The sequence below is a fragment of the Tenrec ecaudatus genome, chromosome 8 (assembly GCF_050624435.1).
Source record: "Tenrec ecaudatus isolate mTenEca1 chromosome 8, mTenEca1.hap1, whole genome shotgun sequence".
Taxonomy (NCBI): Eukaryota; Metazoa; Chordata; class Mammalia; order Afrosoricida; family Tenrecidae; genus Tenrec; species Tenrec ecaudatus.
The window spans coordinates 7520832-7535212 of record NC_134537.1 but is presented as its reverse complement, the minus strand read 5'-3'; the positions used below and the strand labels follow the sequence as shown (position 1 = coordinate 7535212).

General features: G+C 48.5%; 1 protein-coding gene across 2 annotated transcripts in view; it reads left to right on the top strand.

The window, feature by feature from the left end:
* The window catches only part of ABHD5 (abhydrolase domain containing 5, lysophosphatidic acid acyltransferase), a 41657-nt gene extending 28265 nt beyond the window's left edge, over positions 1 to 13392 (top strand). For both annotated transcript variants that reach the window (XM_075555981.1, XM_075555980.1), the window contains exons 4-7: positions 6087 to 6241; positions 8725 to 8836; positions 10905 to 11091; positions 11706 to 13392. In XM_075555981.1, coding sequence (XP_075412096.1) covers positions 6087 to 6241; positions 8725 to 8836; positions 10905 to 11091; positions 11706 to 11795 — 544 coding nt within the window. In that variant the 3' untranslated portion in view covers positions 11796 to 13392. The remainder of the gene's footprint in view (positions 1 to 6086; positions 6242 to 8724; positions 8837 to 10904; positions 11092 to 11705) is intronic.
* Positions 13393 to 14381: the final 989 nt, after the last annotated feature.

Below are 14381 nucleotides of genomic sequence, written 5' to 3'. Positions count from 1 at the left end.
TGTTTCTTGGTCCCTCTTGAGAAGGCGCCCTTGTGTTTGACCTGAGGTGGTTCTCTGGGATTGTCTCCTTCTGGAAGTCCATGGGAAATACCCGGGGCCAACTGTATATTGAGAATGACTTGTGCACAGACTAGAGTTGTTCTTGCCTCTGACCAGAATGTTCTTTTCTTTGTTTCATGACCTAAGCTCTAGGGAGTATGCAGATTTCTGGGTCTGATTGTTCTTGTTGTTAATTTCCAGCAGGAGACTGGCTTAAAATCTCATAAAGGTCAGGTTTCTACATGCCCTCATTAGCATTTAAGCACAGCGTCCAGTGTGTTGCAGCATCTTTGACCTTAAGACCTACGTAGTCATTGAAGACGAAGATAAATAACGAGTGACTCTTGCAGTACTGAAGTTGATGGACTCTCCTTCTTGCTCTCCTGGTTCTTGGTTTTCCAGGAGATGTCTGATCGAAGACTCGCATGTGCTGTCTGCCTGTATTTAAGGCCATCCTTTCCCAAGCTGTGTACTAACACACCCATCAGGTTATCGTCTGTGGAATATTAGGGGGTAGAGCCTGCATGGTTATTATGTTTCAGGTATACATTAAAGCTCCATAACTTCTATCAAGTGAGGAGATAATATTTTACCTTTGGAGATGAGCAATTATCCTGGGAGTTTGGTCTAGTTCAAGATTGTAATAACCTATTAGGCAAAGCCTATACTCAGGCTTCCTGAGGAATGAAAATTACTTTGCTAAGAAATTGACAGGGTATTAAGTGAAAATTTTCAACAAGCTGATGGAGCACTAGAAGCATCACTTGTCAAAAAATGTGGAAGACATGCTTTTTACCTGGCCATCCCATTGGAAGAGATCCAAACTTGTGCTCATTTCAGAGAAAGATGACCCAGGAAAATATACAAATTAACAATATCACTAACTCACATGCAACTAAAATTCTGCTGAACATCATTAAAAAACAGCCACAGTCCATTTCACTGTGAGCTACCAGAAATGCAAGCTGGATTCAGAATAGGATACCGACCAAGTGATACCACTACTGATGCCAGATGAGTCTTGGCCAAAAGCAGAGACATACCAGAAAAAAATGTTTCCCTGCATTTTATGGCCTCTACTGAGGCACTCAGCTGCCTAGGTCATACCAAATGATGGATAACATTCAGAAGAATGGAAATTCCAGAGCACTTGCTTTTGCTCCCATGGAACCTGTGCACAGACCTAGAGGCAGTTGTTGGTGCAGAGTAAGGGAGATACTGATGGTTTCCGATCAGCAAAGGTGTGTGTTAGCCTTGTATCCTTCTACCATATTTAATTCAGTGTGGATGCTGCGCAGATCATCTGAGCGCTGGACTGGGTGGAGGAGGAGAAGGCATCACGAATAGAGGAAGGCTTGTCAACCTGGCCTGCTGAAAGTGAGGGGGCTTGAAGCACTTGCTGAGAAAAAGGCTGCATGATAGCTTCAGTCTGGATGCAACCCAGTGTAGAGGAAGGAAAAGCCCACGCAACTGGACCAGTACTCAGCATCGTGGTAAAAAGGAGAAAGGCAATCTTTGGTTTTCAGTTCTGAGCAAAGACATTACTTTGAGGATTAAGTTGTGCATGACCCAAGTCATGGTTCATCAGTTTTTAATTGTGAATTAGGGTTCAAACCATGAATTGTATATCCAAAAAGTTAAACTACGACCAGTAACAGCCTCCCCACTCCCCACCCCCAATAGCTTGCCATGCCTCCTAAGCCCTTTGATTTCTCCTATCCCTCTTTTGAAGTAGTATCTTCCCCTTCACCCCATTTAACCACCTGTCTGCCCACTGACCGATTGCTTCACCTTCCCTCAAGTTCCTCACCTGCCCCTTGGTAGCCTTCAGTCTGTTTCCTTTGCTATGAACACCTTTGTCTTGCTTTTGTTTTAATTGCTAACACTAGTCTCCTGCAATATTTGTCCTTTTGTGATTGAGTAATTCCACTCAAGCATTATGTTCTCAGGGCCATCCGTACCCTGAGGTGCTTGGTGGTTGTATCATTACTCTGGAGGGATGGCAGGTATTGCAGTGCTTTCCACCCTCCTGCTACTGTGACCAGTGCTGGGACGCCCGTAGCTGTGCAGGTCTATTCTTGGTGTGGCTCTTACTTCACAGGACACGCTCCCAGCAGAGGGACTGCTGAGTCACGTGGGAGCTGTTCCCAGCTGTTTGAGGTAGTGCCGTACAGCTTCCACAGTGGTGGCACGGTTAGCAGTGTAGGAGGGTTCCAGCCTCCCCACGCGCTCTCAAACTTTTGTTGTTTTTTTACTTTGCTGTCAATACTGATTGATGTAAGGTACTACCTCATCAGTTTTTTATTTGTATCTCTTAGATTCCACAGTGTTTTCCGTTGCCTCACATACATGGGAAAGCTGGACAATAGATACAGAAGACATGCAGTTCAATTACGTTGCTGACAAATACTATTGAAAGTGCCATCGCACTCACTGCCACCGAGTCAATACAAGCTCAGCAACCCCCTGTGGGTTTCCGAGACTGTAACTGTTTATAGGAGCAGAAAACCCAGTCTTTCTCCTGCAGAAGTGCTGGTGGTTTTGAACTGCTGACCATGCGGATTGCAGCCCAGTGTATAATTATACACCACCAGGGCTCCATGAAAGAACCATAGATTGCTAAAAGAACAAACAAATCTGTATCGGAGAAAGTATACCAGAATGCTCCTTAGCGATGAGAATGGTGAGACTTGGCCTCACGTACTTTGGACATATTCTGCAGAGAGGCCAGACCTTGGACAAGGACATAGGGACATTGTGCTTGGTAACGTAGTGGATCAGAAAAAAGCAGAAGACCCCGCCCCACCCACAAGTTGGTTTGGAACAGTGGGTGCAACTGTGGACTCAAACATAATTCTCAAGGCGTGCAGGACCAGGCAGTGTTTGGTTCCGTTGTACACAGGGGCAGTGATTCACTGCTGACGGGACGGCACTGTGCTAGTTATATGAGCGTTTGTCAGTTTGAGGGGATTCAGAGGGAAGGGGTGGAGCTAGCCTGTCAATCAGGTCATAGCCAATGAGGCCTCTGTGTGGGCATGGCCTTCTCCTGAGGATTCTGGGAACGCCTGTCTTCCTCCCTGGAGGCAGGAGACATTGCAGCTGACAAGACACATGGAACTACACTCGTGCCCAGAGCTGGAGAAGCCACTTGGAGACCCCTGCCCGTGCACAGATGCTTACAACACCACTGTATTCACAAAACTTCCCACTCACTGGCCTGTGATCTTCCTGCATTCGGTGTCATTGCATGTGTTGTGTGGACTCTATAGATTGGTTTCAGACATATGGGCTAATCTTGAATTTATGGACTTGATCTGGACTGGGCTGTTTTCTCAATATTCAAATGCTCTTGTATATAGAGCTCCTTCCTATACACATAGGAGTGTCAATGAATTTGTTTCTCTAGTCTACCCAGACTGACACAGGCACCTAACAGCAATAACATCTAACAACATCTATGGGAATGGTACTCAGATTTGTTATATAACAACCTTTTTCTATTCCAAACCAGACTCTTATTATACAAAATGGGGCCAACTCCCTGAGTGGAAGGCCCTGTGTATATACTAAGAAATAGCTGTGTAGTTCAATAGCATCCCCAGAGGGAACTAAGTTTTATATTTACTTTTGATTACATTTTATAAAATTTGAATATCTGTACAGGTAAGGGCCAGAGGGAAACATGGGAGAACACAGCACACCACCTGCCCACAGAGCATCCATCATGTGCTAGCCTGCCCGCTGTGTGCTCCAGACACAAGTTAGAACTATTAGGGGTACACTTCTCAGACAAAGGGAGAGCGCATTTACCCTTGTGTATATACTTTCCCTAATTCTTTAAACGGGCATTTTTACATAGGGGCAGTATTTTATGATTCGTATGAAATAAGAAAGGTCAAAATGAGAGAAAAAGAAAATCACCAGAGAGAGTCGATTTTACTCTTCCCCTGGTTTTCCTTTGGCCACGCCCTGCTTGAATTTGCAGGTCAGTCTGGTCCTGGAGCAGACTGGACCAAAACGACTGTACAAATTTCTAGCAAAATATTAGCCGTCTTTCAGGGTAGGATGTTTTAATAAAGGGTTCATTTTTTTTCAGCATGGCTCTTCTCAATGCTTGCCCTCATGAAGAGATCACCGAAGATATGGGTGCTATAGAGCAAAGTGTGGTGACGAAACCAGATGGTGCCTAGCTATCAGAAAGGATAGCATCTGGACTCTTAAAGTCTTGTCTTAAAACAAGCAGCCATCTAAGTGAGGCATCAACTAAGTCTGCACGGAAGAAACACACCAATCTATGTGATCCAAGGATTGTAAATAAATCCAAAGGAGGGAATGGCATCAGTTTAAATTGTGAACACCCAGTTTGCAGAAGCTTATGGGTGTCAGTGGAAGCCCCAGAATCCATGTGCGAGGTCTCCACACGCCACACGGATTAAGCCTCCAGTGAATGCCCTCTGACCACGGGCAAGCACTGAATGCCCTTTCTGTCAGGCAGCATTAAGTCAGTTATGGCAGATGTAGTTAGGTTAGGATGTAATACCTTATCATTTCATCTCTCGACCCATTTAAAAATTATTCTAGTTTTAAATATTCTCTGCTTTCTTTTCCATTGAGTGTTTTTCCCCTGTATTTTCTGTTGTACTTTGTTTGCTTCATGTTTGTTTTGTATGATTTTTGTGTGTGAAATCTGGGATAGTTAGATCTATAGAGACAGTAGCTGAATCAATAATTGCCTCTGGGTGTGGCAGTGGACGTTGGGGGAAATGGGTACAAGAAAATGTTCTGAAATTAATTTCAGTGTTGATTGAACACATCTTAATAGGATTGAACAGTTAAATTGCATGACATGTGAGGTATATGCCAATAAAGCGATTCTCTTGTGGAAGGTTCCCCTTTGGGGGAGGCTGCCTTTCTACTTTATCAAGCATGCAGTCCTTTCCAATAGTCACGGGAGATGTATTTCTGTCCACCGAATTTCAGAATTCCAGTACTAGGGTTATCATGTTCTCTTTTCAGCCCATTTCTCATGCACTTGGGAAAAGTTCACGTAGAGCCCTTTAGAACCTACCCAAACCCCTAACAGCCCTTCGATTTCAAGACTGGCTGACTCATCGGAGATGAGTATCACTGGTGTCTGAGGCTTCTTTATACAGAAGAGTATGATACTAACCTTCACTCGTTTCTGCCATGTCAGCCGCGAGATGCCGTTGGACTTTTCTGAATAGTCAGTGTGTTAGGCCCGGTTGACTAGAGAAACAAATCCAGGGATACTCATGTATGTATAAGAAAGAGTTTGATATCAAAGAGCAATTGTATTTTAAGAAAACATCCCACTTCAGTCCAGATCAAGTTCATAAGTCCAATATTAGCCCATATGTCCAATACTAGTTCATAAATTCCTCTTTAGACTCACATAATTACTCATAATTATGCCAAATGCAGGAGGATCACAGGCTGGTGGGTGAAAAGTCTTGTGGATCCAGTGGTAGTGGAAGCTTCTCCACATGCCTCCTCCAGCTCCTGAGTGTCTCAACAGGGTTCCACATGGCTTGTCAACAGGAACACGAAGGCAGAGAGGCCCACATCTTCTGATGGCAGAATCGACAGGAAATTCCCAGAATCCTCATGAGAAGGCCATGCCCACAAGGAACCATCAATCAGGCTGTGACCCAATTGACAGGCTAGACTCCACCCCTTCACTCTTACTAGTCTCAAGTGGACACAAGATGTTATAACTACCACAGTCAGTGAATGGTATCATCTACCAGAGTGTAGCTTAGCTAGAACAAACACACCAAGAACAGTCATCACCTACCCTTTTAAGCATCTCTTTATTGTCCAGGTTTACATATATTAAAACAAAAACCTCTTCCCACCATACTTCTCATGAAATCTCAAGATCTGAAAAAGAACGTAGCACCTGTACAGTCCTGAGACTTCTTTGTGAGTTTTAAAAACGGTTTCCTTCTACCTTGAGTTATAAATGCTGTCAGTTGTCATCTTCAGCAGTTTGCTAGACGGACTTAAATGTGTTCTTTTCCCTCCAGAGTTAATCATCTCATTTTAGTGGAGCCTTGGGGTTTTCCTGAGAGACCTGACCTTGCTGACCAAGACAGACCCATCCCAGTGTGGATCAGAGCCTTGGGCGCTGCACTGACTCCCTTTAACCCTTTAGCCGGCCTCAGGATCGCAGGACCCTTTGGTGAGTGCTTTTTGCCTGGGGAAGCAGGAGAGTGGAGGTCATAGCAGAGGGCTGGGTACTGATGCCACTTTTGTTTCTCAGAGCCTTAAGTCAGGTTGACTGGAGAAACAAAGCCAGGTACACTCCTGTATGTATAAGAGAGAGCTCTTTCTGTTGCACGGGGAGAAGACAGGTAGCCTGTTGGTGAGTGGTCAAGTGCACGTGACCCACACCTGACCTGTGGGGCAGCAGGCATCACCACACTCATCAGGCCCTTAGCCGAATCTCAGAATGTGAGGATGAAGATGAAGCCATTCCTGTCCACAGGAAAACTGGGGGCTCCTGACTTGATAGTGCATTTTGAGGCACCCATGGTTAGTCCATGCTTTCAGTTCATTTGTCTCCCAGCCTCGGTCCATTAACTGGGGGTGTCTGTGTACTTCATTGTCCCCGATGGCGGTGTCCAGACCTCCCCCTCCCCCTTTGGATGTGGATCACTTAGGAATGATTTCAACAGCCAGTAATTGAATACCTGATTTCAGTGGCTTAGACCATAAAGCAGCTGTTCTCAACCTGTGGGTCACGACACCTTTGGGGGTCGAACGACCCTTTCACAGGGGTCTCCCAATTCATCACAGTAGCAAAATGACATTGTTGAAGTAGCAATGAAAATGTCATGGTTGGGGGTCACCACAACATGAGGAACTGTGTTGAAGGGTGACGGCATGAGGAAGGTTGAGGGCCACTGCGCTTAATGTCTTATTTCCTCAGCAGCCTGGGGATAGGCGGTCTCCTTGATTGTTTGTTCTAATAGCTGGCTCCTCAGTGCCAGGAGATATCCTGTTCTTAGGTGACTCAGCCTTTCTCCTGGGCGTTGGAGAAGACTCGAAGGTCCTCTTAAGGTGGCATGAAGAAGCACCATCGCACAAAATAGCAAGAACATAAAGTGTGTCCCGCAGCCTTCTCTCTCCATAGTGCTTTTTCCTCTGAAGAAAATCTCCCCTAGAAGGCTCCCACAGACACCCTCACGCCTACCCACCCTCAGTCCTTCTCCACCAAGGGAGAATCCGTTTCTGTGACCAGTCGGACGCATCCTCGGGTGTGAGAGAGGGATCTTCTCCCCTGGGCACATTCTGCCCAGCTGGCGCTGTTCTAACCTAGGGATCCATTAGCAAGAGAAAGAGAGAGGGGTGCGTGGGGCAAGGAGGTGGGAGGGTAAAGATACCTAGATTCCGCTCCCCTCTGCTTCCTTGCCTGCATTGTGGCGACAGGGAGAAGCCCGGAGCGGAATTGGTCGCCACACTCCCTCGGTGCGGTCTTCCCCGCAGCCGCGTCCAGCCTCCCAAGCTGAGCCCTTCCTGCTTCCATGCTTGCTCTCGTCCCCTGGATGAACTATTTAAGAGATTCCTTAGACCCTATAGCCCTGAAACAGAAGTGGATTTTATTGGATCCCAAAGAGCAGCTGCAGAGAAGAAACCCATGAAAAGCAGTGAGGGGTTAGTGACTGTCTCCAGGCGGAGGAGACATTTAAAAGCCACATTCTCTGTCTCCCCATATTGCTGAGCAGGGGTGGGGGTGATGCAAAATATGGGTTGTATCAGCAAACTCTTGTTGGGCTTTGTAGTTTCTTCAGAGACAGAAGGATAGGACTGGGAAAACCAGAAAGCCTCATGAGAGTAATGTGTGCATGGTCGGTCCCTGGCGGAACGGCAGTCTCTCTTCCTTCGGAGCCCTGCCAGTGCCTCTCCCCTCAGATGCTGGGCTTGGAGCCACCTTAGGGGGTGGTGCTAGTGTCTCAAACAGAGCCTCGGGACTTCTTTTCCCAGGAAGCATGGGCAGATCCAAGTTCCCTTTCGTTTGGCGCTGGTGCCCTGTGATTACAGAGGAAGTACAAACCAACAGTTCCTTTTACTTGGGAGCTGCTCTGCTCACCTGCCTTGGTTAGAATTCCTTCCCCCCAGAAACAAGTGTTCAGGGCTTATGTACACGATTCTGAGCACATCTTGTAAGTCAGGATACAAAGATCTGTCACTCTTACTCTAAGCTGTCCTGTAGGCAGCTCGAGGAGCACAGCTTTTAAGATCTGTGCTTTCCCCACCCCAAAGGTATCGGAATAAGTGTACACCCACACCGCTTTGATGGGCGTGGAGGAGTTGCAAAGACCAGGCTGCCGTGTGGCCAAAGGCAGGGAGAGAGGAAGACTGGCCCCATTGTAGAAGAGGGCTCCGTTCTTTCCCAACTGCTGGCACCTTCACGTCACAGCCAGCATGACCCCCACCTTAAACCTTGGTGTTTGTTACTGACAGACCTGGGTCGTTCGCGATGTCGTCCTACTGTCAAAGCAGATGTCCTGCGACTGTCATACACGTGAAATGTTGGATAGCCAGAGTTGATGCGTGAGGGACAGGCGTGCATAAGCACACACGTAAGCACTAACCTGTGCTACATAGCCTGAAAGTTAACTCTGACTTGAAACATGAATATTTTTGTTTCCTATTACATAGGCTTAAGTCTAGTGCAACGTTTAAGACCCGATTTCAAGAGGAAGTATCTATCCATGTTTGAAGATGAAACTGTGACCGAGTACATCTACCACTGCAATGTCCAGACTCCAAGGTAAGGTTCTGCAATTCTGAACCGACAGCCTTTTTGAAACATACTCAAGTCGTCCGGGGTATTTATCATTAAATGGCGTATTATAAAAGGACTTCTTAATACACTCATGCATTCAAGACACACCTACTGTGCAGAACACGGTGCTGGGTGCTGATGGGAGCTGCTGTCCCAAACCCTGATGCACTTCTGGAGAAGTTGAGGAAGCAGCAGTCTTGGCCTTCTCTGCAGGGAGATCGGAGTTGAGGGATACAGAATTTCACACAAAGGCAACACTTCCCAAACCGAGTGAGAGTTAGACAAACAGATCCCTCGTTGTCCGTGCCCAGAGGAACTCTCCCTACCTGTAGCAGCAAGGCCGCGTGGCTGGGCATGAGCAGGCCTGGTGGAGGGAGAGGTGTGGAAAGCATTCTGTAGCTGCCTTGGTGGGAGATGTGAAGAGGGTAGCCACAGAGACCAAGATAGCCAACCCAAAGGCGATACTTTTTTAAAAACACACATACACCCACGACGGGGCTTCAAAAAGCTCACAAAAAAAATGGAATTTTACCACAAACTTTTCGAAGCCCTTTCATTTTAGAAACACATACACGTACGTACATCAATGCATGTGCATTTATAAAATGTGTATGTGTCAACATGTGTGAGCACGTATGTGTATAGAGTATACACACAAAGGGTTGTACGCACTAGGAGGCAACCAAAAGAGCCTGAAGAGCGTGGGGAGCAAGGAGGAGGAGGTAGAATTACACCAGAGACCATCAGGAAGGATGAGGGCTCTCAGGCTTTGTGGCGCCCGGCAATACAGGGCGGGGCTTGTCCAATTTGCAGTTCCTGAGCCCTTATTCAGAGTCCAGTTCAGCAGCAGGCCTTCAGAGGATTCTGGGGGAATGGGTCTGAACCGTATTTTCAAACCCTAGCGGTGGCACCTCATCTCCAGGACTGGGACTTGGGTTAGAGCTGAGCCTCGAGATGCAGAGCAAGTTGCCCTCCTTTTTATGTCTCTCCCCCGGACAGCGCAGGTCTGCTTTGTTTAAAGTCAGACCATGGGACGCGAGGAGGTGTCGCTCGTAGCTGCCTGGTAGAACCGGTTAGAGGTTCTCTGCTAAGACTGAGGGGCGTAAGCAGCAGGGCCCCGAGTGAGAGCCTCTGGCAGGTTGGTGGCCGCCTAGGCAGCTGGGTCTGGTGAACCCGAGTTTCATTGACTTATTCTGGCAGTTCCCTGCCCCAGAAGCATCATCCCTGCCTCCCCCACTTGCCCTCCGCCTTATGTGGTTTTACTCTTCCTCTACACCTGTGCCCAGGTCACGTGTGCCGGCAAGCCTGATTTCGATGCCACTCTTACGTTGGCACATACGTGTGTTCTCCCTGCACGGCAATGTATAATTGTGCACAGTATATAATAGTGTTCTGCTTCTGCCAGAATAGCAGAAATGACAGCAGGCAGCCTGTCACAAAAATACACCATAAAAGTTTCTTCTTAACTTGATAAAGGCTTTGCCATTGCAAAGGAAAAAGCCAACCCTGTGAGCCACTGGAAAAGTTCCCTTCCCTGTTCAGTTTGAGAGAAGGCAGAATGAAAAACAAGTCTACCTTACGTATCTCTAACAGCTGACGGGGAAGAACTGTTAGTCGCCACCCAGTCAGTTCCCCGATACTGCAGAGCCAGACTGCTCCGGGGTGCGGAGGGTGTGTGAGGGCCCTGGCCTTTCAAGATCAAATTGTCCAGCCTGTCTTGGAAACCTACCCTTCCAGCTAGTCATGTAGTGCATTAGTGTGGGTGCCACCCAGAGACCCCCGGTAGAGAATCAGGATTGCATGTTTGGGTTGGGAGGAAGAGACCTTTTCCAATGCCGGTAGTGCAGAGCAGCCTGTTTGTCTAGCAGTGTTCTGTCTCCTGGGGCGGTTCTGTTCTTGATTGTTTTCTCATAGATTCTTCTCTATTTAAACTGAGAGTGTCCTGAAACGAGGGAGACACTAAATGTGGGTGTTTGGACAGAGACAAGAGTGCTGTTGATAGAACATGCTCTTCCCAAAAGTCATACATGTGATTTCTTCCTGTCCCCTCAAGTGGTGAAACAGCTTTCAAAAATATGACGATTCCTTATGGATGGGCAAAAAGGCCCATGCTCCTGCGAATCGGTAAAATGCACACCGACATCCCGGTCTCAGTCATCTACGGCGCCCGGTCCTGCATAGATGGCAACTCCGGCAGCAGCATCCAGTCCCTGCGACCACACTCATACGTGAAGACCATAGTAAGCCTGCGGCTGGGCTTGGGTGGCCACATGCAGATGACACGTGTTGGGGTGTTTTTTTGTTGTTTTTGACTGAATGAGGTTGCAGGGGCATGCCTGTTCTGCCCGACCTGCACCTCTAACCTCAGAGATGTCGTGCCGGGGCCTGCATCCCCAAGCAGTGAATCCCGTGACATGGGCTTTGTCGTTCCCTCGGGCCATAGCATCGTGGGGCTGCGGAGACTGAAAGAGGGCCTGGTTCAGCAGGGTCCCCACCCGCCAGGAAGTGACCGGCTCCCACCTCCGAAGGCAGCACCTTCTCACTTGGTCCAGTTTCTCTGTCGGTCCTCTCGTCATTAGGGTTCAGTTTCGGCAAAAGTGTTGTTTCTTCACATTCACGTTTTTATTGCCCATTTTCTGTTTACTCAGATCTTGTGGTTGATTGAAATAGGCAGTGACAGATGCGTGCTGCTTTATCCCTATATGTGAGCAGCCTTCTAAAAGGTCCTGGACACCTTCCCTTGTCTTTTAATTCCACTTCCCCGCAAACCAGTTGAAGCAGGCTTGCACTGCGCTTCACTGAAACGCGCCTCGCTGCCGAATGCTGAGCTCAGCCTCCCCCTCGCCTCCCCCAGGCCATCCTTGGAGCCGGGCACTACGTGTACGCAGACCAGCCAGAAGACTTCAACCAGAAGGTGACGGAGATCTGCGACACCGTGGACTGAGCGCGTGGGCAGCTGGTGACTGATGGGGCCGCCCCAGCAAGAGCAAGGGCGCAGAGCCCACGACCCACACGGGCTCCTCGACTGCCCTCCTCGCGTGTTCTCCCTCTGCGGTAACGTGCACGTTTAGACCAAATAGTGCCTTCTAGAAACATGGCTTTCCTTTCCTCCCCACATACAACAGAAATCTACTTCCCAAGCACAGAGGAGTCTCCAGCCCTTCGTCGCTGTAAATAAAAGGTGATTTGTCCCTCTGAGGAGCTTAAACACGGTAATTTGTCCACTGGAACATGGGTTCTGGTCTAACTGCTGTGTGGGGTGCTTGGGGTACATCTTTGGTTGCAGGATGCCTTGCCAATGGACAGAAACGATGTCTCCGTCAATTCCGCTGTCTGCTGTAAAGCTGCACTTGATTCCCTTGGCATGTGTCTCCCGTGTTGAAGAACAGTCGGTTAGCCCAAATTCGTGGGCTTTAATGTAAACAATTACCCGCTGTCTCGGACGTCTCACTGCACATTGGGAACGTAGTCACAAGGCAGGCTTCCCCAGTTCTGTACCACCTTCCCCGTGTTCACCCCGACAGGTGATGTGGAGCAGCCTGGCTCTCCAGAGCCGTCTGTGTGTGACGCAGCTCTCCTCCTGATGGTGGATTGTGACAGTCAAGCCACACGGTGGCTTCCGGTCCCCAGAAGCCTTGACAGCGTCTGTCCTTTTCCCCATTGAGCTTCTTCACTTCCATGAGCCAAGGTGCACAAGCAGAGCCGCCTTCCACACGGAGAGGGCATTCGGACTGTTGCTTCTCTCGCGTTCACATGGACTGATCTCGTAGATGGGTGCTAACACTGGGTGATCTCTTCAACCACTCAACTAGAAAAAGGGCCGGTCCAGCTAGCTCCATCTCAGTGTGGCAGAGATGAAGTGCCACGCAGTTTTCAAGGGGTTCACATTGAGCAAATCACCTACATGCTGGGCATTTTATCGCCCAGACGCCATAAGGCATCATTGATTAAGCCATTCGACTGTAGCTGTGGAGCCTAGCACTCTCTTGCCGGCTGTCAGCGGGGCGGCTTCTTTGTGAAAACAGGCGCCCTCTCGGCACTGCCCCCTCACTGCCGAGGAAAGCCCTCCACAAGGAAGCAGAGTGGGCCCATTGCCAGCAAGGCCCCTTGGCCGTGTGCTTTTCAAACGTTGTCTGCCCTTGACAGAACCTAGAGCAGGTCACACAGTCCACTGGGGGCTGTGGCTCCACGGGAATGACGGTGGTGGTAGCAGGTGGCTACCTGCCTGAAAGGCTCCACGGGATCTCCCCGATGCGAGAACAGCTAAGTTACACAGGACTGACAGCCTCCCCAGACCGCTTGTCTTGCTCGTGAGGCTAACTAAGCACAAGACAGACGAGAACACCATGGCCTGCCTTCCGTGTGCGAGTCTCGGGCTGATGGGATCCCAGCTGGGGAGCAGGGAGGTCATGTGGTTCGTGGCAAACGATGGTTCCTCAGTGCGGGACGGTTTCTACACAGGAACGTCAGTCCCACCTCCGAGGGGAAGTGAATGATTGGCTCACTTTGTAAGTGGAGTTACTGGTCACAGACGTGAGCAGGAGAGAAATGTACCCAGATGCCAAATGCAGCTGTTTTTCCTACTGTCTGAAATGCTTGCATGTTAGAACGCTCGTCTCATCGTGTTGTAAAAGTTAAGTTTTTCGTGGGCCTCCTGGGAGTGTCATTTTGTGAAGATGGAGCTGCTCGAGAAGGTCACGATCTTCCCACACCCCAAAAATACAGCAGGTGCTAAATGTTTTCTATTACAGTATTTGACCTTTGCTAAATTATGCACAGTGTACTTTATCCTACAGAATAAACTTCACTGTAATAGTCTGAACAAAGAAGCTGTATATTTCTTGCATCCTTAGTATGGGCAGACTGTCTGTCATTTTCGTGCCTGGGAGCCAATGAGCCGGGTAAACCTGTTGGGGTTCTGGAGGCTGCCTGCATTGGGAGTGCCGTGAGCTCCAGACTTGGCCCAAACCTGGGCCAGGCATCCCTGCGATATCCCTCACTCAGTACCAGTCCAGGGCTGCTCCTGGTTCTTCCAGAACTGATTTTGTTGTCAAAAACTTGCCTTTAACGGATTTCAGATTGTGTAGAAAACACTTTTGAAATGTCTCCATTGATTTGCAATTGTATTTAAATACAGTTTCTCTGTGAAATTCTTGTAGGACAGCCTAAGCTACCCCCCAGATCTTAATAAAACAAGGTTTGGGTTTTTTCCCCCCAAAGATGTGTTTTTGTTGTATTTTCTGTATCAGGGTCATTGAAAAGAGACGCTGGCTAGAAGAACTCTAAAGGTGAACCGTGGGGAAGATAGGCTAGCCCTCTCCTCGATCTTCTCCACACACAATCCCGGGGCGCCAGCCCCAAGAACGACTAATGAGAGTGGCAGAGACCCAGGCAGCCTCCCACCGACCAGCCACGTTTCAAAGCATTTTGTCCGGAGTAAACCCACGTCTGCGGGACCTTTAGGACCCGATGGTGCAGCAGTTCCCCACTGCCAGCCCCTCGGGCTTTAAAGTTAGAGTCTTGGAAATCC